This window comes from Natator depressus, chromosome 7, assembly GCF_965152275.1.
Source record: "Natator depressus isolate rNatDep1 chromosome 7, rNatDep2.hap1, whole genome shotgun sequence".
Lineage (NCBI taxonomy): Eukaryota > Metazoa > Chordata > Testudines > Cheloniidae > Natator > Natator depressus.
Window position 1 is genome coordinate 83,714,564 of NC_134240.1, and position 27,076 is coordinate 83,741,639.

The 27,076-nt window shown below is 43.7% G+C and overlaps 1 protein-coding gene across 2 annotated transcripts in view; it reads right to left on the reverse strand.

Moving 5' to 3' along the window:
• PALD1 (phosphatase domain containing paladin 1) overlaps nucleotides 1–27,076 on the reverse strand; it is a 191,705-nt gene that overhangs the window by 91,270 nt on the left and 73,359 nt on the right. For both annotated transcript variants that reach the window (XM_074958941.1, XM_074958943.1), the window contains exons 2-11: nucleotides 23,996–24,190; nucleotides 23,158–23,260; nucleotides 22,087–22,266; nucleotides 19,045–19,209; nucleotides 18,095–18,255; nucleotides 17,222–17,297; nucleotides 11,007–11,158; nucleotides 9,455–9,551; nucleotides 9,142–9,246; nucleotides 292–387 (exon numbers count right to left, since the gene is read on the reverse strand). In XM_074958941.1, coding sequence (XP_074815042.1) covers nucleotides 292–387; nucleotides 9,142–9,246; nucleotides 9,455–9,551; nucleotides 11,007–11,158; nucleotides 17,222–17,297; nucleotides 18,095–18,255; nucleotides 19,045–19,209; nucleotides 22,087–22,266; nucleotides 23,158–23,260; nucleotides 23,996–24,190 — 1,330 coding nt within the window. The remainder of the gene's footprint in view (nucleotides 1–291; nucleotides 388–9,141; nucleotides 9,247–9,454; nucleotides 9,552–11,006; nucleotides 11,159–17,221; nucleotides 17,298–18,094; nucleotides 18,256–19,044; nucleotides 19,210–22,086; nucleotides 22,267–23,157; nucleotides 23,261–23,995; nucleotides 24,191–27,076) is intronic.

Consider the following 27,076-nt stretch of genomic DNA (forward strand, 5'->3'; position numbering starts at 1 on the left):
ATATAGTGGGAGAGGGGCTTGGGCCTCCATTACCATTACCCCAGCTCCTAACTGGATTTTACTCATAGTAGTCCATTAGAACTATACCTCCAAACATAAAACCAAGAGCATCTGAAGACACCATGAGGGGGGCAAAATCAATGTCTGGAAAGTGGCAGAAGCTGGGCTTTCCAGCATCCAGCCCATCAGCATACATGTTTGTTTCCACCCCCAGTAGAGCTGCTGAAATGAAGTAGTGGGGTGAGGGGGCGTAGGGGCAGGCTTCACAAGGAGAATGGGGAGAACACTCACCTGTTCATGAAGGTAGTAGTTGAAAGCAATCAAGTAGAAATAGCGCTCAAGGCTCTGCAAAGTCCTTTGAAGGAAATACTCTTTGGTGCTGCTCCCCTGGAATAAACCATAACAATGGCATTTGTGACAGACTACAGGAGATAGAGCCCATTCAATATGAACTGCAGGCTTTAAACATGACCCAAACCCTAAGACCAGTGCAGAGTCTGAGTCTATGAAATGTGTCTCTCCATAAGCTGTTTGCCTTCAAGGATGGGAGATCACTTTATGCTTGTTGCTGTTTGTCTAGAAGAGAAAACCCAGTAACATGCAAACACTGGCCCATCTCAGAGACCCTATCTGAGAATGATTAAGACTTATGGCTAAGCATGCAATGTTGGACAGGATACTTGAATAGCATATCGCCTAATGTTCCTGCATAGCTTGGGCTCTGGACACAGCAGGAGCCTTTCCAACTGGATTCAAACTGGTTTGCTATCCTCCATTTGGTCTGGGGCAATGCAATATCCAAATGTTAGCATGTGACTTAAAACTTTGCAAACCAGCTATAAGAAAGAGGGGTTGTGGTGAGCTCCAGTCCTGACACCTTCCTGGGCACATGGCTTGCAGCTAACAAGTTCAGACACTGACATCTTCTTGTGGGCATGGGTTGATGAAAAGTGAGTGAGAGACGGCCAAGGCTATGCCATAGGGGCAACAATGTCATACAATATAATAATAATAATAATAATGCATCCGATGAAGTGAGCTGTAGCTCACGAAAGCTCATGCTCAAATAAATTGGTTAGTCTCTAAGGTGCCACAAGTACTCCTTTTCTTTATACAATATAATGCAAGCATGGTGGCTGTCTAGTGGTGTTTGCTATCATATTTGGTGAGTTTATTTCCAATTTGTTTTTATTTAATGCTTCTCTCTTCTGTTTGATAATTTGCCAATAAAATCTGCTTTCTTTGAAGTTGACTAGAATTGCATGTGTAGACTTAAGTTGAAGACAAACACTGTTGTGGTGCCTTAAAGACAAACAGTCTGAATTTTGCTATCATCAAAGGCTAAAATCAAGAGTTGGGGGGAAACAGCATGAGCACCCCATGTTAGCCAAACAACTTGAAGGCCATGTTATGGCACTGTTAAGATAAGATGCCTTCTCAAAGCACTTGAAGGTCATGTTTCTTCACACACACACACCCCAGGATCAACCAGAAGGTCACAAATATTTGATCACTAAGCAGTTAGATTGCAAATCCAGACCCAGGATGTTATGGAAAATGTTCTAACATTTAGCTGTGTATATATAAAGAGATTTCCCTGTAATACTAGGGGAGGGAAGGAGGATTTGGTAAGTGTTACTTGGAAATCTCTAACATTATGTAATTGACTCATGAATATTTACTTATGATCCATGAGATAAATCCAGCCCTCCGTCATTTATCAAGAGACTGAGAAGCGTGCTTACTCTGGAAACTCAAAACAAAGTCTGTAATGGTGGGAATATGCCAGGTTTTCATTGATGTTAATATCAGTATTCGTGCTATTTTTCCCCAGGTATTTGTTTTGTTTAATTTTCTTTACCACATTTTGCCTCTGAGGTGAATCTCCTAACACACACACCACAAAAAGTTTTTGTTTCTTTTAGTTTTTTTTATATTACACACAATACCTAGACCCAGCCTGAGGTGACTAGTTTAGCAAAATTCAAAGTAGCTGAGAACTGGATTTCTCAGGGGATTGGTAGCAAAGTATACAGAGGTTACTTCTAGGTCACCAGGTCAAAGCCAGACCAGGTTTGTAATGTTAGAACCTTGTTGCCATCTAATGGATGTTTTAATCTATTTCTTTGTTCACAGGTGTCCAGATCACAAAAGCCAACACTTCATTTGACACAAGTTAACACCCATTCTAGCAGTCTCAGCAGAGATGTGAAGGAGTGAATGAACAACCCTCTCAATCCGTAGAAATGACCTCTCTTGGTCAAGAGTTGAGGCACATTGTCAGCGAGGTTTATGGAAGTATGTTCTGCTGCTGACTGTGCCATACTTATTTTCTGTGCACAAAGGATTTCAGACTTCATTTCCATGGAGTTAGCACCTTTCAAGAGCTCCAACTTTTTTGGGGTGAGAGAGAGATTTCCTCTGTGTGCCAAAAAGCCCCAAGAAAATGATCAGGCATATGACAATCCATTCAGTAAGACCCCAGTTCAGCAAAGCCCTTAAACATATGCTGAAACACCATTGAATGTAATGGAGATATATTGTTTTTCACCAGCTGAGGATCTGGTCCTACATCTACGTATACAAATATCTCTTCCCACTCATCTCTCACTCTCTCTGGTTTCTTTCCTTCCCTCCCTCCCCTTCTGCCCCCAAATGCAGTTCATGTCCAATAAGCAAATTTTCCTGGAGACTTTCCATTGTTTAAAAGTGTTATTGCTACATTTGAACTTCAATTAAACACTCCTCTTGTTTAATTTACAGCAATCCCTGAAGGTTTATTTCCCATTGTCAGTAACGATATATACCAGCCATCTCCCTCCACAGCAAATCACTGCAGTGGGGGCTTGGTATGGGTCTCAGGTAGCTTTAGCTTTTAAAAAACAAAAACTGTATCCCCCACATGGGGTAAAAAAAAACCCATCCTCATGCCCATGTCAAAGACCAAACTAGGAAGAGGAGTTCTCCTTCAAATACCACCAACCCAAAGAATGGTAAATGGGAGCATTTCAGATTCCAGCTTTCAGTTTCTGAGTTCCAAAGCCTACCTGTCAGCAGGATGTGTCAACATTTTCTCTTTAAAACAGCAGAATAAGAAAGCACTTGATATATAGCTACGGCCAAACTTTCATAAAGTGATATCTACATTGTGCCTGAAACTTAGAAGAACACTCCTGCAACTGTATATGCAAATAGGCATTTATATGTAAAAGAACCTATCTGTAAAGATCCAGTGGGACATATTTTGTGCAGGCAGTTCCAGTGCGTTTTTCTGAACACTTAGCCCTAATTGGAGGCCCCTTGTCTGGTATAAAAGATCACCTTTGGATCAGCCTGGCTGAGAGACCTCATCAGCAAAGCTGAACACTTGAGGCACCAACTCCCAATGCATGTCTCTTGCTGCCCGGCTAAAAGAGGCTGGGAGAACTTCAGAGGCAGCACATTCAGCCCTTTGGTATGGAGACATACCACATGGCTCAACACTGACTTTGGAAGGTCATGAAGGAGTGATACTGACCGACTTCAAAGGGGGGTCCTATCCAGTCACCCCTTGCTGGAAGGATGGTTGCAAGGACACGAAGCCTTAAGGCTGGGGATATAAAGTGGATGAAAAAGTCAAGCAACCCTCTGGACTCAGAGGGAGATTTCTAACTCTCTGCCCTGAAGCTTAAACATGAATGAAAGATGATCCTCACCTTGCTGCTCTCTCATATTCAGCACTGTGAAGCATCTCCACTGTTTAGCCAAGAACACATGCCAAGAATTACCAGAGAATGCCCACTGAGATAGTGTGTTACTCATGTGCTGTACAACTCCTCTTTGGGCAGTGAAATATTCCAAACTCTCCTAAAAACAAGGGCAGGGGAGTAGGGAGGAGGAAACCGGTATTTCATGAATTCCTGAGAAGACTCACAAAAGTGCCATCAAACACTTTTATTGCTGAATCATAGAAATATGGGGCTGGAAGAGACCTCAAGAGGTCAGCTAGTCCATCCCCCCATGCTGAGACAGGATCCTTACACCAACCCCAACAGGTGTTTGCCTAACCTGTTCTTAAAAATCTCCAATGATGGGGATTCCACTGCCTCCCTTGGAAGCCTATTCCAGAGCTTAACTATAGTTAGAAAGTTTTTCCTAAAATCTACCCTCAATCTTCCTTGCTACAGATTAAGGCCATTACTTCTTGTCCTACTTCCAGTGGACAAGAACAACAATTGATCACCCTCCTCTTTATAACAGCCCTTAACATATTTCAAGACTTATGTTCCCCTCTCGGTCTTCTTTTCTCAAGACTAAACAAACATGTCCAGTTTTTCTAACTTTTCCTCACAGATCAGGTTCTCTAGACCATTTATCATTTTTGTTGCTTTTTGTCCATTTTTTTCCAGTGTACTGCCCAAAATGGGACACAATAGTTCAGCTGAGGCCTCATTACTGCCAAGCAGTGTGACAATTCCGTGTCATGTTTTCTATATGACACTTGTTAATACTCCCTAGAATGATGTTAGCCTTTTTTGTAACTGCGTCACATTGTTGACTTATATTCACGAGCCACTATACTCCTGGGTCCTTTTCAGCAGTATGACAACCTAGCCAGTTATTCCCTATTTTATAGTTGTGCATTTGATTTTTCCTTCCTAAGTGTAGAACTTTGCACTTGTGTTTACTGAATTTCATCTTGCTGATTTCAGACCAATTCTTCAATTTATCAAGGTCATTTTGAATTTAAATACTGTCCTCCAAAGTGCTTGAAGACCCTCCCAGCTTGGTGTCATCCACAAACTATATAAGAATACCCTACCATTATCCAAGTCATTAATGAAAATATTGAAAAGTACCAGACCCAGGACAGACCCCTGCAGAACTTCACGAGACACATCCTCCCAGTTTAATAGTAAACCATTGACAACTACTCTTTTAGTATGGTCTTTCAACCAGTTGTGCACCCACCTCATAATACTTCCATCTAGACCACATTTCCCCAGTTTGCTTATAAGAATGCCTCACTAAAAATCAAGATATATCACGTCTACTGCTCCCCGCATCCAATAGGACAGTAACTTTGTCAGAGAAGGAAATTACATTGGTGTGCATGATTTTTTCTGAACAAATCATGTGGCCTGTTGCTTATCGCCCTATTATCCTCTAGGTGCTTACAAACTGATTGTTTAATCATTTGTTCTGGTATCTTTTGAGGTATCAAAGTTAGGCTGACTGGTCTATAATTCCCCAGGGCCTCTTTGTTCCCTTTTTAAAAATAGGTACTATGTATGCTCTTCCCCAGCCTTTTGGGACCACACCATCCTCCATGAGTTCTCAAAGATAATCGCTAATGGTTCCAAGATTGCTTCAGCTACTGCCTTAAGTACCCAAGGAAGAATTTTTGTCAGGCCTTGTCAACTTGAATACATCTAATTTATTCAACATTCTTGAACGCTGTTCTTTCCTTATTCTGGCTTATGATCCTTCTCCCTTGGTATTAATATTAATTGTATTAAACATCTGGTAATAATCTTTTTAATAAAGACAGAAACAATATAGGCATTAAATACTGCAGCCTTCTTGGTGTCCTCCATCATTAGTTCTGCTTCCCTGCTAAGTAATGGGCCTACAATTTCCTTCATCTTTCCCTTCCTCCTAATGTACTCATTCTGCACTTTAGGGCATGTCAACACTTACTAGTAGATCGGCACTGCTGTAATTGATGCAGCGAGTGTCAATTTAGCTGGTCTGGTGAAAACATGCTAAATCGATGGGAGAGCACTCTCCCATCAATTTGTGTACTCCACCTCCACAAGAAGCACAAGTGAAGTCGATGGGAGACGCTCTCCCGTCAACACAGCACAATGTAGCCACTGCAGTAAGTGGATCTAACTATGTCGACTTCAGTTACATTATTCATGAAACTGAAGTTGCGTAAGTTAGATTGATTTACCACGGTAGCATAGACCAGCCTTTAGTCTTTCTGATTTTATCCCTACCAGATTGCACTGTTCTTTTGTGCTTAGAAATTTGTCCACGTTTCCACTTTTTATGGAATTCCTTTAATTTTCATGTAATTAAAGAACTCCTGATGGTGCCATATTGGCCTCCTACTATTCTTCCTATCTTTTCTTTGCTATAGGCCAGATGCTCAGTTGCTGTAACTCAGTATAGCTCCTTTGATTTCAATGGGTTGATACCAATTTAATCCAGTTTAGGATCTGGCGCCATGTGCACACTTTAACATTGCCATAAGCAGCACTGATTGGAACATTTGGGCTACTCTGATATCCCTTGCTTTAAGTGAGCAATAAAGTGTAAATCCGCTTTGAGCCATTGCCGTTAACTAGTACATGGTATTTGAGGTATGAAATTAAAATGGATGTGAATCCCAATCAAACTGATAGAAAATCAGTCATGCATCACAAGACAGTTAACTTCCCTATTAACCAGATCCCTGCCAACCACATCTCGGCTCAGCAACGCCAACTGTTTAATGCAAGTTTTCTTGTCCATTGGATCAAGGATGGGATGACTGGCAGACAGTAGTATCAGTGATAATTAAACCCAAATTAGATACAGTCAGATTCCATTTTACTGATCATTTGGCCTGGCCATTTGAGAGGTTACTTGACCGGTCAGGTCCTAGCTCATGCTCCCTCGTGGGCAGAATGAAAACAAACAGCCTATCCTATCCACCCCACTTCGGAAGGTGTGCCTATAAATAGAGGTAGCAGCCAAGGTCCCCAGGGGACAGCCTTATAAAATAAAAAGATAGTCTTCTATAAAGCCTCCCCAAGAAGGACAGAACATGTAGTTTGCTGAAGAGAGGTGGTCTTAAGTGGTGGCATATGCGATAGTGAGTCTCCTCATATGTTGGTATAAATCAGCAATAACACCTCTGAAGTCAATGGAGGAGCACTGGTTTTACACTACTGTGCTATATGGCTCTGATTGTGCTCTCACATGGTATTTGCCTCCAGCAAGTACTAAAATTTCCCATTTCTTGTCAATCGATCGGGAATATTTCAGCAAAAGGAAGAACAGGATGCTTTTTCTTTTTAATTGCGTTATATAGGGTTCATCCACATTGCATTGGAGTGGGATGAGAGGGTAAGAGATCAGTCCCAATCAAAAGGTAGCAGAAATGACTTATTTCTAATACCGTAAATTATAAAGCACACCCATAAATTCAGTACAACAAAAAATTAATGAAATAATATTATAGTTCTGACTTCATCCAAGATTGGAAGGGAAGCAGAAAGAGAAAGCTTTATCCCATCCTTGGTCTTCAAAGGTGCAGCAGCAGGAGTTCAAGCAGAGTGGCAGCTTAATCCTGAATGCTCTGTTACTATTATGGATGTTATGGATTCATTGTGCTCTATACAACCAACAACAGGAGCTCCCATCCCTGGCTCTAGGCACTCCTGATAACTTTCAAACACAATATTGTAAAAGGAACCACTCCTGCAATCACCCAGCAGCTAAGGATACCCCAGCAACAATAAAAAAATCACAAATATTTCCTCAGGGCATAAGCAAGTCAGTGTTATAAATAAGTCAGTGAAATAAAGTAAAGAGCATGTCATTTACATTACAATGTCATGAAAGCCTCCTCCCTCAGACACACCTCACTTTTTGACAGGGATAAAATCACACCTGTGTATTTTGACACAACACTTCATCTCAGACAGCTACATCACCACCTCATCAGCAGGAATGAGAATTTTCCTTCCCAAAGTGCTCTCTTGGAAGAAAGGAACATTCCTTCTGTATTCCGCATAAACCTTTGGCCAAAAAATGGTCTTCTGGCTTTTAACACAATCTAATAGCATATATCATCCGTGTTTAGAGTGTCTCTCGTTTACACCCGAACTCCATAGTACATCCTGTTTATCTCTTCAAGCACAGGAGACTTCAAAAGGAAAAATGACGCAGTATTCCCATCTTTCCATCCTTCTTTCTTCAATTCTTCACTCACCCTGTAACTTGCTTCTAATAAATGACAAGTTCACTATCTGGGGATGTAGGTTAAAGACTCCACGGCCACAGGTAAAATGAGTATGGTTGTCTCAAATGCCCACATCACAAAGAGACCCACACCATTTGGCACAAGAGGCAGCCTCTGCTCAAGAGAAGTCCAGGACTGGAAAAAGTCGAGCACTGGCAGAACTACATGGGAGAAGTTAACACAAGCACTGTATTCTCACCCACATTTTTTGAAGGAACCTTAGCATTTAGTCTGTAAACTGGAATAAGACAGGAATCTGATGTAAGAGCTGCTCCATCACCAGTGTCACTCCTGCCCCTATGTCATACTGAAGGACAGAACTCTCACTATGACACTGCCAAGAATCCCTATAAAACAGTCAATCTGAATTACTAGGGATCGACAACAATACTTAACTCACATACAACACTTTTCATCCACAGATCTCCAAGTGCTTTATGCAAGGTCAGTTTTGTTATACACATGTTACAGATTGGGAAATGAGGCACAGGGAAGGTACGTGACTTGCCTAAGATCACTCAGCAAAGCAGTGGTAGAGCATGGAACAGAATCCAGGTTTCCCGAGTCCCAGTCTAGTGCCCCAGCCACTACGCCACCCTGTGCGTGGATTTAAAAGCAGGGCTCTCCTCTAAAAAGTGACTTAGCAAAAAAGATTATGAGCTTCCATGTTAATTATCTATCAGTAATTTCCAGATGATAGGTATTCAGTTTATATGGAAAAACAGGTGCTCAGTTTACAAGTAAAAGTAGATGTTTACCAAAAAAAAATTGTCAGTCCTTCTCACTCCTAGAGACATACCTGTCAGCACAAACGTGAGTCTGATACAGATATTGCCCATAGAGGTCAATATCTGATGGATGGGCCGACAGCCATCCTAAATTAGAGGCCATGAAATTCTTCTTCTGCAAATAATCAAGCTACTGTTTAAAATGCTAAACTAAGCAAGGAGAGTTGTCAATCTGGTGACTTCCATCAGCGCAAAATTCACCCCAGATTTTTTTTAAATAAGTACGTCACCTGCACTAGCCTATTTGCATTTCACTCCAAAAAGGTGCCTATTCTCTTAGTACTAGATTTTTTGTTAACAAAATATGAATTATTCTCTTCAATAGGCACCATGGTTCTGTAGTTTGGCTCCCTACAGTACCTGAATCTGGTAATCTTCTCCAATCCCTTCCAATTTCTTCTTATACTCATAGATGGCTTCCTTCATGTCATGCATTTCAGAGCAGCAGGAAATGGCACTGTCCACCTTGGAGAGATCAAAAGGGAATTCAGTAATTGAAGGCAAGAGATGAGATTCCACCCTCTCCCAGCTGGTCCTGTTTGAGTCTCTCCCTTCCCCTTCCCCCCCACTTTCAGAGACACATCCCTTCCGCATAAGGGCTATATACCTGCCTGAAGGCCACCAGCATGAGATATACCTACAAATGTAAGCCCAGCCACAGACAGACACTTACCTCCTCAACAATTTGTTGGCCTTTTGGTACCATGTCAATAAAGTTCTGAATAACCCAAAATCGGTCCCTGGACAAAGTATTAGCAGGATGTGGAAGGCTGTAAATAAGGAAGGAAAGAAACAGAGTAAGTTTGAAGTTATAATAATCTCAATCGCTTCTCTCCCTCCTTTTGCTTTCCTTTTACATTTATGCCAGTTTAAAATCTTAAAGGAAACTATCCTGTTTCACATAATTCATCCAATCAACCTAGTACCCAGTAGGCAAGATTGTGTACAGTAGCTGAGCTTACAAGTGTCTTCCATTTTGAAAGGTTCTAATAGTTTGCTCTATGTTGAAAATAGGGAAATGACTTTGGATTAAAGGGATACCATCCATCCATTTGATTGTACTATTTTTATATTATGTATATTTAGAATCCCTTTCCCATGAGCACACTGCCCATATTTTTCATTTTTGTTTTCCTCCAGGATGCGTATTGTTGGCAGGTAATCATCATCCTGAGTCTACACAGACAGAGTCTACACAGACAGCATAGCTTCAACGTCTGAGCTGCTGCCACCTGCAAGCCTTCCTCAGAAAGACAGGAGAAACTGCTCCTGGGGGAAGCTACAGATAAGGGTATGGAGATGTTCAGTCCTAAAGCAGCTCTTGCAGGAGTGGTCCAGAGAGGGGAGTGTATTATAAATGGGCTGGGAGCCTCTATTCACTGTGGTGTATAAGCTGTTAGAGCACACCAGTAAATCAGGCACTGGATGGAAGGTGCTCTTGTGGGGATGTGAAGAGCTATTCCCCACAAGAGTGCTATTGCTGGGAGCAGGCCCCAAATGTCATTTAATGGGAATATAATTAAATCATCAATACCTTTACTCACATTCCGGTCTCTAATACAGAGACCGAGCACCTACCCTCCTCGTGCACTCTCTGTGGATAGAGTGAATGGGACAGACACTGCCTGGCTTCTGGAGAAGGTCATGTGGGGAGAAAGACCAGGAATGGAATAGCCGTGGCGCGGTGGCTGAACTGAGCCTGCAGTCAGTGTGTCTCTTGTCCGAGAGATCACACTAAGGCCAGGCCTACACTACGGAATTACTTCAGCATAACGACATCGCTCAGGGGTGTGAAAAATCCACACCCCCCTGAGCAACCCAGTTATACCAACCTAAGCGCCGACGTAGACAGCACTAGATCAGTGGGAGGGTTCTCCCGCTGAGGTAGCTACTGCATCTTGCAGAGGTGGATTAACTATGCTGACGGGTTAACTCTCTCCTGTTGGCACAGAGTGTCTTCACTAAAATGCTACACCGTTGCAGCTGCAGCATTGAGTGTAAATTTTCTTTTACAAAAGAATTTATAAGAATTTCTACAGCAATTCAATTCTTCCTGTGAAAAGCACCCTCAATACATGCACCCTTAGCAATTAACATGGGAAGGTTTTCTTAAATACAAGTTAGTTATTTAAGAAGCTCTGGTACTAAAGAAAGCCCTTGGCACTCTCCTCCCCATTTCATTCCACCAGCTATCTAAAAGGGGAGGGAGATGAAGGCATTCTTACTCTTGTTTCTGTGCTGCCCCCTTGCGATGATAAAGCACCAAAGTGCCTAACACCATGGCAAGGTTGGTCCTGCCAACACCAGTTTGGCAGCTGAAGAGTAAAGCAGGAGGCAGTCTGCTGGGGTCCTGGAGCAGGAGCAGGTTTGGACTCTCCTATAATTGAGATAGAGACAAATGTATCATCTCTCATACAGAGCATCATAAAATGCTTCAAAGTGAATACATGCAAGCAGGAAGGAGACTATAGTACACAGCTCAGTACTTATAAGACAAACATTAAAATACAAAGGGAGATCAATATCATCGGCGTCATTTTCACATGAGGACACAGGCACACAGAAATTAAATGAGTTGGGTCACATTCACACTCCTTTGGCTGTTTCAAATTCACGCAGTGCTGCATAAGCAGAGAGCTGTCCCTTAGGTATGTAATACCAGGGACAGATAATGGTGTGATCATCTTAGACCGGGTTTACCTCCTCTATCACCACTGACCTGCTACTTTCCGTTTGGCTTTAGGAGTAGAGCAGATCTATTGCATCTCTCCACCAGACACCAGGTTCTCCTTAGCAGCCCAGCTTTTGGGTACCTATTGTGTTGCTCTGTCACTTCAATTATACATTTGACCTGCTTGTTTTATGGCTTAAGCCTTCAATTTCTCTTTTCATTGTAGTTTTTGTTACACTAAAGTGCAGGGAACAAACAATAACTAACTGTATGTTTGCTGGGGATTTCTGGAACAATGTAAGCCATACGATATTTTTGCAGCAGTACAGAAAAAGAATTAAATCTACTAGGCCAATTTTACCCCTGGAGTCAGTGGAATTACAACAGATTAATTATACCCCTAGCTTTCAAAATGCAACAATATGCCATACCTTCCAACCCATCACTCTATACAATACAGCATGCCTTCTAATACCCCATTTTGTATACAGAGCTTGTAATTTATAAGCCCCTATTAGGTATCCACATATTGTAATAGAAATAATATTAAAGTATGCATCCATGTAACACTCAGCCACTGCAGGGATGGGTGCAGTAAGGCAACACAGGATCACTGCACACCTGTTGTGCACTTTGCACCTGGTGGGAGAGAGCAGCGAACACCACTTTGTCCTTATCCTTTCTTGGCAAACTCTTTGCAGTGAAAACATTGCCATCAATGCTACTTTCTGTATTTCCAACATGAGCTGGAAGTGGCTCTCTTGTTACATAGCAAGACCACCAAAATGGCAATTTCCCTCTTTAAAGCCTATACCTGAGGGAAGACTGGAATGTGGGGATATGACATTGATCCACCCGGTCTAGACTAGGAAATAGGTTGTACTGAAAAATGTGATAGTTCAAGCATGTTAGCAAACATGTTTTTAAACACTGCCTATTTTCTCAGTTTAGATCTGCCCATTCAGAAGAGGGGTAAGGAAACAAGGAAGGGGCCCTGGCATATTAAAAAGTCCCAGTTCAAACCATTTGAGCATCCAACCAGAGAGCTCAAGCAGTTACACTCCAGCCCAGAGAACTCAGCTGGCCCATGGCCTTGAGCTGCTCTTGTCAACCCCAATAGAGCCTTAGCAAGGTAAAGTTCACTTGAGTGCAGACACGATGGCATGAACGGAAAATCCCTAGGAATTGTGGTCCTACCATAATCAATCCTAAGGGATTCATCACGTAAGGGAGGAAATCCAGGGTATTTGAATTCTGACCTGGGATTCTGGGAGGGCAACAAAGTGAGCGAGCATTCACCCCTGGGCTACCACTACATACGCAGACTCTACCCCACTCTTTTCCTACAAGCCAGAGGGGAGCTCAGCGCTTTCTTTGTTTCAATCTTTAAAAAAAAAAAAAATCAGACACCCATCCACCCAGGCTACATGGCTGTTTCCTTCCTGCAGCCATACACACCCCCCGCCCCCACCAGATTCCCAGCCCTGGCCTATGCTGCCCCACTGCTCCCCTCCATGATATCCACAATCATCTCCAGTGTCCCAGAAGCCCCCCTTCCTCCCTCCCTGAGCCCTCCCATCCCCCATGGGTTTATTTCTCCCACAAACACCCCTCCATTGCTAGCCCCTGGCCTTTCTGCCCCCTCCTCCCCCCCACTCCCAGATGCCCATCCACCCAGGCCACATGGCTGTTTCCTTGCTGTGGCCACCCCCCACCAAGACTCCCATCCCTGAACTATGCTGCCCCTCATCCCCCTCCGTGATCCCCACGACCATCCCCAGTGTCCCCATCATCCCCCCTTCCTCCCTGCTCCCTCCCATTTTGCCCCATCACTGCAAAAAAGAAGCTCACCAGGGCAGGGCAAGCTGCCTCAGAGCACAGGCAAGGTACTCTCCCCTTCTGACCTGAGGAACGTACCTGAGCACAACTGTAACTCCCTACCCCCGCTGGAATATGCCCCCCCCCCAAGGTGTCTGCACATTGAGTTGTTACTATTAGGTGCACTTTATAAATTAGATTAATAAAAAATAAATACACTCCAAGTAAAATCGCATGGACTAGGAAGTGCAGAAATAGCATATCTACCAAGTAAAGCAGCCATCTTGTACTCTGGGTCTCAAGTAGGTAATGTCTTCATAGGGACCAAAAATCATTTCTGAAGAGAAAAAGCAAATTCCCCAAACCATCTTGAAACTTGTATAACCCCATTCCTGCCTTTTGGCCTCTTTACGCTCTCTAATTAGCCTGTGAAGTAATTAAAGCAAATGAAGTGCTCAATTCTTCACCTACATTGTACTGCTCATTTCCATGGAATTATTATGAGCTCTCATTGAGATCCGACCTCAGGTCAACCTTGAGGTTTCAAGGGTGGCTCACTCCAAAATTGCCCAGTTTTGTACACTCACCCTGAACCTCTAGCTGTGCCAGCCAGTGGCAGATTAGCCACTGGGCTAACGGACCCCTGCCCAGGAGGCCCAGCCAATTGGGGGGCTCTGAAAAAATGGGCGCCCCCATGCTTGTCTCCGCCCCTCCATGCCCAGTGCTCCAGGAGCACCGGGAGAACGGAGCGGGGCAAGCCACCACAGTCCAACCCTACTCCCCAGCAGGAGCGCGGGCAGGTTGGAGGGGACTGCACTTAGTCTAGCCCACGGCCCCTCAAAGCCCTAATCCGCCCCTGGTGCCTGCTGTTGGAAACAGGATACGGGGTTAGATTTGTCTGACACAGTGTGACAGAATGCACCCTTCTATTCACACCCTACATAATACTGTAATAACCTGTGCACAAGATATGCCTTATGAGATATCATTTGAAAACTAATAACTCCCTGGACAATAACATGATGTTGAAATGTATGTAGTAATGCTATATATAAAGTTATAAACATAAGCTGAAATTAGGTCTGAAATGTGTTTACCAGACAAGTCTAGATAAACCAGTTTCTCAAAGACAAAGAAGATGAGGCCTCTAGCCAGGTGTCATTGAAGTTGATGGGCAATCACCTCTCAAGCAGCCATTCTTTGACAGGAAGGGGGGCAGGAACAAACAGACCTGCATCTTAGCAAACAACAGCATGAAACCTCTTTCACCACAAGTCTCCATAACTCCAACCTCACACCAGGAATGAACTTTACCTAGGGGTAACCCTTAGGAAAATGCATTTCAAAGGGGGACGGGACTATAAAAATGAGGGACAAAAACATCCCAAGGTGTCTCTGCCTATCCATCTCTCTCTCTCAAAAAAAAAAAAAAAAAAAAAAAAAAGAAACAGCCTTTGGACTTTGGGAGCAGATCCTTGCCTGAGAATTTGATCAGCAATGTTACTGGGAATATGTGATAAGGGACTTCACCTTGAACCAAGTCTCGTTTGTTAAGTTTTAGTGCTAGGAAGCTTTTTATCTTTATTTCTCTTGTAACCTTTTCTGATTTTAATTCCTTATATTTGTACTCACTTAAAACCTATCTTCTTGTAGTTAAATACATTTGTTTTATTCTTTAATCAAGGCTAATCCAGTGTTGTGAACTTTGTGGGTTACTCCAGTTAGGGTGGCAAACTGTTGTATATTGATTCTCTCAGAGTGGTAATGGACCTAATATATCTGGACTGTCCAGGAGAGGTTGGACAGTGCAGTACACACGATTAGGAGGAAAATCTGAAACTGGGAGTGTGCTGGGGTCACCCTGCGAGTGGTAACCCAGGCTGGTGGAACCCAGAGTGTGACTGATGTGTGGCTGGCAATCTGCAGCTATACACAGACACCAAGTGTGTTACCTGCATGCTGAAAGGCTGTTTGTGAGTGGCCAAGGTGGAAGACAGAAAGCACTGAGAGACACCCAAGTTTGCCAGGCATGGGTGAGACAGCCCCTCACTGGTCTTGATTGCACTCTTCAGAATGTCATACTGAGCACAGCAGCTCTTAATTTACAGGACTGACGAGAATTAAGCAGGAGTAAGTGGTTAAGTGAGCCCTAGACCAAAAGCAGCTACCATACCTGGATCAAGACATCTGGAGACATTCTATCCGAATTACAAACAGCAGAGAAATTAACGGCTAAAGTAAATGGTCTAGGGAGAAAAAAGGCAGAGTGGGAGATGGTGGAGGAAAAGAGAAAATAGATTTTGTATTTCATTTGGTCTTTTGAGAACAAGAAGCACTCAGAGCTCTCTGTGTACAAAAATGGTGATGTTTCCAATCAGTTGAGCAAGCATCCTGCTACTTCCAGCACATATGCTCCAAAAAAGGCAGAGCAAAAAGGAGAATGCGTGAAAGAATATGAAGCAGGACGGAAAACGTTTTGGAAGAACACAAGCCCTCAGTGTGCACCTCAAACAGGAAGGAACTAAGATAAACACAGGTTGCTCAGTTTTTCTAAATCACTGCGTCAAAGCAAGAACATGTGACTACATCTGAAGCAAAATGAACTCAAAGCAGCTGTTTATCATTTAGGGTTGAGACAACTTGAGTCTAAACAAAAAAATCTCACTCTAAGGCAGATTTTGGTGCCAAGAAAGCATTAGTGACATTTTCATTGGTTCCTAGAAAAAAGGTTCATTCCACTCCCCTTAAATCCTACTGAAAAAAAAAATCTTTTTTGAAATTAACACAAAATAGACACGTTTTCCTAGGGGCTAGTGTTTTGTACAGCCACACACAGGGGTTGGGCCAGGCAAAAGATGAGTGGTTATTTGTGTGAGAGAGTTATCTGGTGAGAAGCGCCAGAACAGCAGCCCTGAAGACTCAATCCTTGAGTTTATCCATGGAACAGGTACAACACAAGCAGTAGCAGTGCTAGCTTCCCCTGCAATGTCCCACCAACGTACCTCACCTTCACCTGAAGAGACCACCTCTAAGGATCATTCTCCCACCATAGTGCCAAATATAATGAAAGCCATTGTTAACCAGGAACGGAACTAAGGCCTCCAACTCAATTCAGAGGCCAATGAACAGGCACAAGATGGCAAAAACTTTTGACCACTATGAACCCAAGCCAGATGTGCATCAGCAATGTAGAGTATCCAAACATGATTTTCAGACCTCAAGTTATTTTAAGTATTTTAAGGGCCCCAGAGACAAACAATCACTCCTGAGAACTTTGCAATAAAGAGCCAGAGTGCTGTGCTCTTGGCATCTCTCACACGCTGCGCTTGTGTGTCAGAGCTTGGATCAATCCCATCAGTAACTCTGGAAGCCATTTTGGGACTGGATTCGATCCAACTATACCATACCGTTGCTCATCATGACAGGTGCTCCTTCCCGAACCACAGGGGTTCCACACTGTATTTCTGGCCAGCTACTACAAAGCTAGAAGCTTCAAAAGAAGTTTAAAAACAGACACACAAGCTTGCCAATAGATTGGAATGTGGATCTGGAGCTGTGGTAACTAACATTAAAACCATTCAACAAGTACACATTAAGCAGGCCATTGGTCTTCTGCTTAAGACATTTGACCTCAGGGAGTCCTTGGCCCTAACCCAGGCTCAGCCACTGACTCATGTGCCCTTGACAAAGTCATTTGCCACCCCCTTAAGATTTCTCTCAGGAGGGAACCTGGCTAAAAAAAAACACAGACACCTCATTAGAAATCAGATGCTGCATCTGACCCAAGTAGCTTCTCTGGAGGGAAACAAACAACAAGCAGGTGACAGTTAGTGAAGTAATTTCTGTTAGCAGGTCCAGAAAGACTAGCAGCAATCTGATATTTTAACTCTAACTGCCTCCAAGCTGCTAATGTGAGACACCTTCTGCAGTTCCACAGTCTGCAGTCCTTACCCTGAGGAAATTGGTGAAAGCATCAAACTGTGCTTCTAGAGGTGCCCCATCCACAGGCAATGGCAGCCGATGGTACCTGCCAAACACCGTAAAAAGACATTCATCAGGATGTGAGCAAAATGCCATTCATTGAAAATAAGCAGATTTTACACTCTAATAAAGTTCTAGAGCACAGACAACTGGAAATGCTGCCTTCTGATGTGTGTGAGGGCCTCACTTAAAAGAATGATGTAAAAAGAACGACTCTAAAAATAGTTACGCATTCAGTAATGGTCACTGTGTTTCTAAATTTAGAAGAGGATTATCCACATGTTTTGGGGCATCTTTCATGGTTATAAAAGTAGAGTGCTTCTGCCATTCATCCTTTGGGCGGAGAACAGCATGGTTTTATGGGGGTAGGAGAAATGCACATCCATGCTGAGGGTTGTTTGAGTCTCCTTCCCACCCTTCACACCCCTCAGCCTTGAGGCTGCATAACACAATTTCCATTCTTCCAATAGGGTGGACTGGACAGAACTTCCCATCAGTGTTGCTCTCCAGCTGGACAGAAGGACTCTTCCTTCCTTCTCTCTAACCAGAGTTCAAGTTATTACATGTTGAAACCACAGAATCTGTGACCTCTGGGAGATTGGGAGCATGACCCAGAAGTACATTTATGAGAACACCAGGTCTATGTTACAGTTCTGGGACTTTAGGAAAAATATTGATAAGACTGAATATTTGATTGGTTCCCTTGGCATGGCATAAATAAAACTTTGTTTTAAATAAACATGCAGAGGAAGAGAAAAGAAAGAGCAGAAAAGAAAAAGAGGAGGCTGCCAAACTATGTGGGTGATTTAAAGGCCAGGAATGTTTTATGTGCCTGTGGGTTACCTGTAAAATGGCAGCAGGAAGACAGGTCTCTTGTACACCTCCTCCATCACATGGATGTCCTCTTCACGCTGGATGGTCACGGAGTGCGGTTCATCTTTGAAGTGTTCAATGTCATTATAGATGTAGTAAGTGTTCTCACTCAGCTGAGCAAAATCATGTATCTTCAGTAAACAAATGCAACAAAACCACGTTTAAAACAAACTGCTTTACAGTTTGATCCCCATTTTCAACTCCACCAACCCAGCAGCACACGGGAATCGCAGCGCTTATATACAGCATGTGCTGTTTTAGACAAAGGAAACATACAACTTGACTGGGCTCAACATATTGGTCACTAGAAGTTTGTTCATGCTACACAATCTGGCACAACGGGCAGTGCCCACTCACAAGAGGCTCAGGACTGGAACAGGAAGGAGGATGTTGCACATAAGGACTGAGATGAATTGGTAAAATTGTGTGCAGATCTAGAACTGAAGTAGCAGGCATGAGAGCAGCTGGAGGTCTAGGTGGAGACACAATGGCAGAGCTGTACAGGTGTTCAAAGGTGGAATAGCATGGATGCTTGTGGGTCAGGACTTTGGTTTACTTGCAAAACTGGGTGAGGGCCCAGAGCAGGGATTCTTTAGGCCAGGAACAAAGTGCAATGTAAGATTCTGTGGGGTTTTAGCCTCTATTTCTTGGCCATTAAAAGTCACCAAGTAAAGCTGAGAAATGATTTTTTATATATAAATAAAAATCATGGCCCCTCCCAAGGGTCACTTCCCACTGGACAGTGAAAAAAACCTCCACTATACAGTGTATCAGAATTATCAGGTGGTTCCAATCAGTTGTCCCCATTCCCTGCCAAACACACACCTCAGTTCACCTCAGTCCCCGAAACCAAAACTGACAGACACCCCAGGTCCCGCTATTTCATACAGTGGAACAACTTCCTTATGGCTCCCAATCACCTCTTTCCGAATTGCAAGCTCCATGTTGTCCACTTTGACCCCTCTTGGCAGGCTGTGCAGGTTTTCATGCAAGTTCTCCTTTCCTCTTGGTGTGTAGGGCACAAAGTCGTTTTCCATGCGTAGAAATAGAACCGGCTCCTCACGAACACAGAAGAAGATGCACTCCTGCAAAGACACAGGTACATGCCAGCCAACAGCCTCCACTGCTCCAGCTTTGTGAATGGTTGATGAATACCTAGCTGAGCTCAGCATCTAGAGAGAGGAGACTAGACTAGAGAGACTCTTATTCTGGTTTTTAAAAGCTTGTGAGGCATATAGTGGCAGGCATGATATACTGACCTAGACAGATGGTTACTGCTGTGCCATTTTTTTCCCCAGTCAAGCTGGGGAAGTGAAGGTCTCAGTGTCCAACACTGGGACGGTGCAAGGAAAATATTAAAGAGACAGGATCGTTATTTTTCATTATTTGTTTTGTGTGTTCGGAGGAACTTAAGATCTTGAGTTTTAATCCTGTCACAACAGGTGCTTATGACAGCCTTAAAAAGGTGTCATGAAAATTCACCAATATGTGCATTACCTACCTCCTGGTGCCACGATGAGGATGAGAATATTAATCACCAAGTATTTGTCCTGGATGAGTGGGGGGCATAAAATTTTGGAAGGCTGCCTTATTTTTGGAGGTAATTATTTCAGTCACAGCTCTTAAGGCAGGGCCATTTTATGACTGGTGTGAATTGCAGAAGGCAAACCCTCTCTTTCATGCCACTCTCACTGCAATGGATAGTGCTTCCCAGATGCCCAACTCAGTAAAAAAGGGGAACAAGAGGGATTAAAAATAAATCGGTAAGGGGCAACACCCCCAGAGCATCATTCTACTTCCATCCACATCCAAGTGAGCAGAGTGGCTTCTTTCAAGGCTAATGCTATCTTGGGTATTCCACAGGGGGACTGCAGCTAATAACTTCCACAGGAGCATTCCACTCCTATGATTCCCCACCCACCAGTGCACAGAGTGAGGTTCCTGGGTCCCTCCCACTGCTGTCTGGAGGTAATTGTATCACACACCAACAGGTTTTTGTTTAAAACTAGAATTGGCCAGCAATGAGCTGTTTGTATTTTGACTTAAAGTCATAGCTACAGTGTACTCACAACATCAGCAGCCTGTTACTTTCACTTCATACTGTCCACAGTTACCCACAGGCCCAATATGTCAATGAAAATCAGAAGCTGCAGAACTCTAAAAGGAGCCATTACATCCAAACAACTCAAACAGTTTCACTCACACTGGCAAGCAGGAAATCCATCCTCACTTCACCCTATTGTGCGCAAGGCTGCAGCACTTACTCTAAGTATCACTGCCCATTATGATGTGTAGGCACAGAGAAGAGTGGCAGCTTTAACCTGCTTGTGTGAGCAAATCAAACACACTAGAGTTATTTTAACAAAGTTAAACATTTAATGGACTCTCTTCCCCGCCTCCCCCACGTGGCACTCTATATTCCTCAAAGCAGACCCCTGGAACCCCCATATTCACCACCGCCATATAATTAGGATATATTTTGTGCAAAGTATGTCTTGTGAGGTATCATTTTAAAAGTCTTGATCTGTTGAACACTAATGTCCTCTTGAATTGTATGTGCTATCATTGTATGTGCAGTTATGAAGTTTTGCTATGTGTGTATTACTGAAATATGTGGTGAGGTTGGGAACACTCACAACCAGCCTTTCAGGTACAAAGATGGAGTAGTTAGACGTGCTAGTCGCCCATTAAAAGGAATCCACTTTCCCAACAGCCATCCCAGAAGACTTCTCAGACAGAGCACATAAACAATGGAGAATACTTAACCAATGGGGGCGGACCTCCACGTCACAAGCACAGATCTTTCCAGCAAGCTGGAAGAAACTACAAAAAGGGGAAGTGGCATCATGACTTGGCCTCACTCCCCCCACAATTCAACACCTGGAAACACATCTGGAGGACAAAGACTCTGAACTTTGAACTTCCAGCCTGTATATTGAGGAATATACCATCTGTCAGAGTGAGACATTGCTTGATTCAATTCCTATTTAGTTTATAGAACTTAGACTGCAAATTTATTTCTTAGGTAACCAACATTGATCTCTATGCTGGCTACTCATAATCACTTAAAATATATCTGAATCACTTAATAAATCTGTTTTATATTTTACCTAAAACAGTGCGTTCTGGTTGAAGTGCTTGGGAAATCTCAGCTCAGTTTACAAAGGCTAGTGTGTGTCCTCTCCACATCGAGGAAGGGGCAGATTAGGTGATGAACTTACACTGGTCAGGCTTCTGAGCAGGGCAAGACAGTACAGTTCTGAGGTGCAAGGCTGGGGAGAATTGATTGAAGACTCTCTATTGTTGGTTCATGAGTGGCTAGGACAAGCATTCATATAATTCAGTTGCGTGTGTCCCTGCTTGTAGATGTCTGTGTAAGTGCAGTACCTGCCAGAGGTTTGTAGCTTGAAAACAGCAACACAGTGTGAGGGATACCCCAGGTTGGTGGGACAGAGGGCTGAGTGGCCCCACAGTCCAGATTGCATCCCAGGAGCCCTATCACACCCCTCTCCACATTAAGATCCACATTAAGAAATACAGTGGAAAACTCATAGCAATGAATTTTTTTCACTGTAGGCCAGTGGTTTTCAAACTTTTTGTATTGGTGACCTCTTTTACACAGCAAGCCTCTGAGTGTGACACCTCCCCCCCTTTATAAATTAAAAACAAGGGAGTTTAATTTAATTTAATGGGGATTCAGGGCTGTCAGCTCTCTGGAGCTGACAGCTCGCCACCCCCATGTAACATCTACTTTATTATAAACAGCTTTTCAGTGCATCTGAGTTCACTCTACGAGGGTTCAGTCGGCCCTGGGAATAAATTTTGTAACTCCCATTCTCATTGATGGATGGGATTATATATGCACATTAAGAGGTGAATATTTCATGTAATATGGAACACTAATTTTTATCACCTAGATAGGTGTGCATTTGGTTTTCTCTCTCACACACACACACCCCTACCTTGTGCCCATAGCTCTGGAGTTTCTGCAGCACCTGCTTGAATCCATTGAGACTGGGCTGTCCCATTCCAAACACTTCATACCCTCCTTTGGCCTGTCGGAAATTTGGAGCTCCACAATTGCCTGTAGTGTTCAAGACATCTAATTTACTGTATACATCTCTGACCATAAAATATTTCCCCTGCAAAATAAGTGGTGGAGAAAAGACAATGATTTGAGTGTGAAACAACAAGCATTTTGTATAAAACTATGCATCTACATAGAACTGAGCATATTCTAATTCAGCAGGAAGGGAGAGGGGCAAGACATGACCAAGAAGTGTATTTCAACCACTTCACTCAAAAGAAACTCTTCCTAGACATATGTTCAATGTGCCCATATCCCCATCATCCCTGATCACAAGCACATAGCAAAATGGGAAAGCAGAGTACCAGCAAGCAGAAACAGTGTCTTACCAGCTCATAGTGGCTGCTCATTCTAAGAAATGCAAAACAACTTCAGAATTCACTTAGCCAAATGTGCAATGAAAAAAACTTCTTGAGGTCTTTCCCCTGAAGGTGATTAGTTTATACACTGAGCAGCAAGTCTGATTCAATTTCAAAGCTGAGTGAAATACCTATATGAAGCTTAGACCCCACATGAACACAGCCTAGAAATGAAGGTTTCCACATGTTTGTAAATATCAGCCTGCCTGCTCAGAGAGATTGCAAAGCTGCCTGGGGTGAAAGTGTTCACATAACACAATACACTAACCTCAGCTGCCTCTCTCTCCTTCCCCTTTCCTTTCCTATCCCCAAACAGCTACCCACCTCCATCCCCACAAGCACAGGGACCCCTTTCTGGGATCAAATTAGCTGATCCAAAGCCTCTAAGGAAACCTCACTCCCAGTCCCCGATAACAATGCTTGCAGGGTTTGTGAAATGAATTCCGTGGCATCTGCACAGCTGTGTTACCCCTCCCTTAGCTCATAAAATGCACAGTATAATTTTCACCTCAGGTAATGTGACTTGCTTGCTCTAGATACACTGTGACAAAGCGTGCTTATGGCACAAAAGGGTTAGCAGCCTTTACCTGTACAAGGTAGTGTTCCAACGTGGTCTCTGAAATCCGCCCCACTGTGTAGTTGGCCTTCAGCAGGTCATCATGAATCTGAAATTCCTCTTTGCAGTTGTAGCTGTGAAAGCCACCAACCAAAACATACAGCATTTAAGACAAAGACTTTTTCTCCAGTAAACATGGGGATTATGGACCAAGAAGGTCAAGGGATTGAAGCTTAGGGACACAGGCTGTGAAAAAAGCCACTCATCCCTATCCTATTCACTTGGTAAACCCCAAGTACAATATATTGTCTATAACTACAACCACTGGTTGAAATGTTATCATGTGACCAAAACTAAATTGTGTGCTATACATGGTAATCACCACCACAGATATGCTACACAGGCTGTGGGGCAGAACAGTTGCTGGCAGCACAAAGATAACTGGCAGAGGCTTCGACAAGCGAGAGCCAGGCTGCTCCAATGGGACAGGGTGGAGAAAGTGGGGTGGGGGAAAAGGATGGTCCTGAATCCTGCACCCACCAAATAGTCTGCTGATCTGGGGATGCAGGAGAGGGGAGGGAAAGAGGAGCCTGGGTCTCTTGAAGGCTGTTCCTGCAGGGGAAGCAGGAGGCAGGGAGAGGCTGTAGGACTCGCTGCTTCTCCCCAGGAGATTAATTGTGGGAAGGTCTGTTCTCTCAGCACAGAGAGCTGGGGGAGTTGAGAGGATGAAAGGAGGAGAATCCCCAGTCTTCAACAAAACCAGTAGGGCAATGCTCCTAGAATGTTAGCAGAGGGGAAACTCTGGATGCTGACAGGCTGGGGCAAAGGTTATGTGATTTACAGAAGCACTCCAGCCTGAAGCTACTCACGTGATGACGACAGGCGCCACCTTGTTGGTGATGATGGACTTGGCTTTGTTGTTGTGGAGGCCAACCATCTGGCAGGAGTGGATGCTAAGCGAGTGGCGGTCCTCCATGGTCCCGTTGCCGTGAACGTTCTCAAACGTAGCTGCTGAGACCGTTTGCTGAGCTGTGCTGGCAGTTGTACCCATAATCCACAGGCAGCTTCATAAAACAGCCAGGAGAACAGGCGGTAGGAAAGGGAGGAGAAACGACGAGACAAAACTTTAGGGCTGATCTAAAGAGGACTTAACGCCAACCAAACGTCACGGCAGAATTACCAGATGCTACACTTTAAACAGGCTCAGATCTGACACTGTACAGACAATTGTTGACCATGTCTCCCCCTTTAAACGTTTCGCATAATTGGATGGTTTTGATGCTCATTAAAGTGTGGTTAGAGCCAGACAGAGTGTGGGCAGCTGCCTGGGCAGATTCCACCTCCATTCACACACACCCCTCTGCCAATGCAACTCAGTTATATCCTTCAGCTCTCACAGCCAACACCCAGGTCACACAAACAAACATGGGGCTGGCCATCCCTCAATCCAACCCTGCTATTGTAGGCCTACAGCCTCTCCTGAGCAACAGAGGTGTGTCAGCCTGTGGGGCTCTGACTAGGCAGACAGACAGACAACTAAAACACACACATCCCCACGTTTCATTGGTGAGTGACCCATGTGAAACTGAACCCAGGAGGTTTAACTCATCTATTCCCAATTTTCAAAACATAAAATAAAATTGCAAAGTAATAATGGCCTCCAAAGAATATATGGAATTAATCTGGCATTTCAGGATACGGACACATAAGGGGCTGTTTCATTGCAGTGTAGACATTCCAGCCTGGTCTGCGGCCCAAACTCTGGGACCTTCATGCCTTGCAGGGTCCTAAAGACCAGGCTCCAGCCTGAGCCCGAATGTCTACACTGCATTGAAAACAGTCTTTTAGCCCAAGTCCCAGGAGCCCAAGTCAGCTGGCACAGGCCAGCCATGGGTGTCTAACTGCAGTGTAGACATACTGAACAGCACGCTAAGTATTGCTGATGTCCCCACTAAAGTCCTGGAGGGGAATGAGAGATCGCCCTCAGAGCAAGATCCTTTTAACTTTAGAAAAAGGGATAGGACGCAGAACAGGTACTGGCCTCTTACTCAATCCTTAGTATTCAGTTCAGTTGTCCCAGCAGTCACATTGCTCCTCTTGGTTTTCCCTCACTTTTAAAAATAGTTCAAAGCCCAATCTAGGGGCTATTGAAGGTCTTTATGAATGGAGTCGGGGGAAGGAAGGATGGGATGGACTGAGTTCAGGGACAGAATGATAGGGCCCCTTGGTTAATATCTCTTGTTATCTCAGACGTCAGCCATGTTGTACATATCAGAGTACCAGATTTGCTGGTTGAGGGAAGTGTCTAGCCAGCCGCCTTCTTATGACAGTCCTAAACCCATAACATAACATGATGTAAGTTCCTTAACTGAGTGCCCCCTTTGCACAAACACAAGCTGACGGGGCATGAAGAAATGAAGATGCTTGAGTTTGGAAGGGGAGGAGCTAAGGAGGCATGTGAGTTATTAGTGGGGACTCTGCTGTTCTGGGGGGAGGGTGTCTTCAACTCTCCTCTAGCTGCAGACTAACTATGCTCTTACACCCAAACCTTCTCTAGATGACAGCACCCTTCCAAACACAACTCATCAGCTCCCACCCACCCCCTTCAAATTCAACAGATTCTTGGCAGGATCTTTGAAACTGGTAACACGCCACTCTCCCAAAGCACTCTGGTGAGAGACACAGAACAAAGACGCCTTTGCAAGGATCAGGAGATTGCAGAGTCTAGCCATCTGCTTCCCTGAGGTCTTCAATTGCTCTTAGCCACCACCTGGGAGTAACACAGCAGACACACACACGAGCATCTTTCCAGTGATAACTAAATAGAGAGCATGAGACTGAACTAATGGTGATGGAGGCTGGAAATTAATATGCAAGAGGAAAATGAAAACAGTTTTTCCTAGATAGAAATACTGACCTCTCAGACTAATTTCAAGGGATATGAGGAAGCTGCAGGGAGAACTGTACAGGATCCAAGGGAAGTGTTGCAAAAGCTAAGATTATATTCCATCTGAGGAACTGGGCTAGAAGAGCAGGGACAAGTGCTTCAGTCGCTCCCTGCTGGCTGTCACTGGCTCTCAGACCATAAGGGAAATATTCTCTCTCTGAAGACAGAGCTTTAGCAGTGAGTCTTACAGAAAGGTTGGATGCCTATATTTTTTCCTTTTGTTTGCTCATGGATGGTTACTATTCAGAACTAGGAAGCACCAATCCTATACTGCTGTCATCTGGCAATACTCCAGCAGAATGACTACACACCACCTCAACCTGGTTAAGTTATGGGAACTGTGAAGGGAGGGAAGAGGTGCATTTCAGATCAAATCAGCCCATTCCGGAGGTTCTCATTTGCTCCCCCATATAAAAAACTCTTCATTCATATTGTTATGAATCCCCCTAGCTAGAAGGGTTGTAGGGAACTCCCTTAGTCTACCTGCTAACATAGGGACATCTGGCGAGGGAAAATATGCATCTCTAAACTCCATTCTACCAAGAGAACCTACCAGAGGGACATTTTGCTTTAAGATTTGGGGGAGAGAGGGAGCGGTGAACATAATAGGACAATAACTACCAAGGATCCATTGTCATATATTCTTCAACATCTAAGGTTGTGTCACTCATACCAGCCAGCAGGTGGCACCATTACATGATATAAGGCTTCCCCAGTAGCAAAAAGCACAAAGTACTCCCAGCGCCTTCTGCCTCAGAGAAGGAAGATTAGCGTTATTGTTTATTTGTACAGTGCCAAACAGTGTGTTAATTACTCTACAGACAAGGTCCCTGCCCCAGACTGAAGATGCTTTAAAGAGTAAATATTAATAAATATTTATTTTGAATGTCCAAGTGACTTTTTTTTCCTCTAAGCCTCTCACCTCATTTCCAAGTTTGATTAAAGTTTCTGCCCGTGTTTCTTTATTTTATGTTAAGATGCCTAGCTAATATGCTAATTCTGC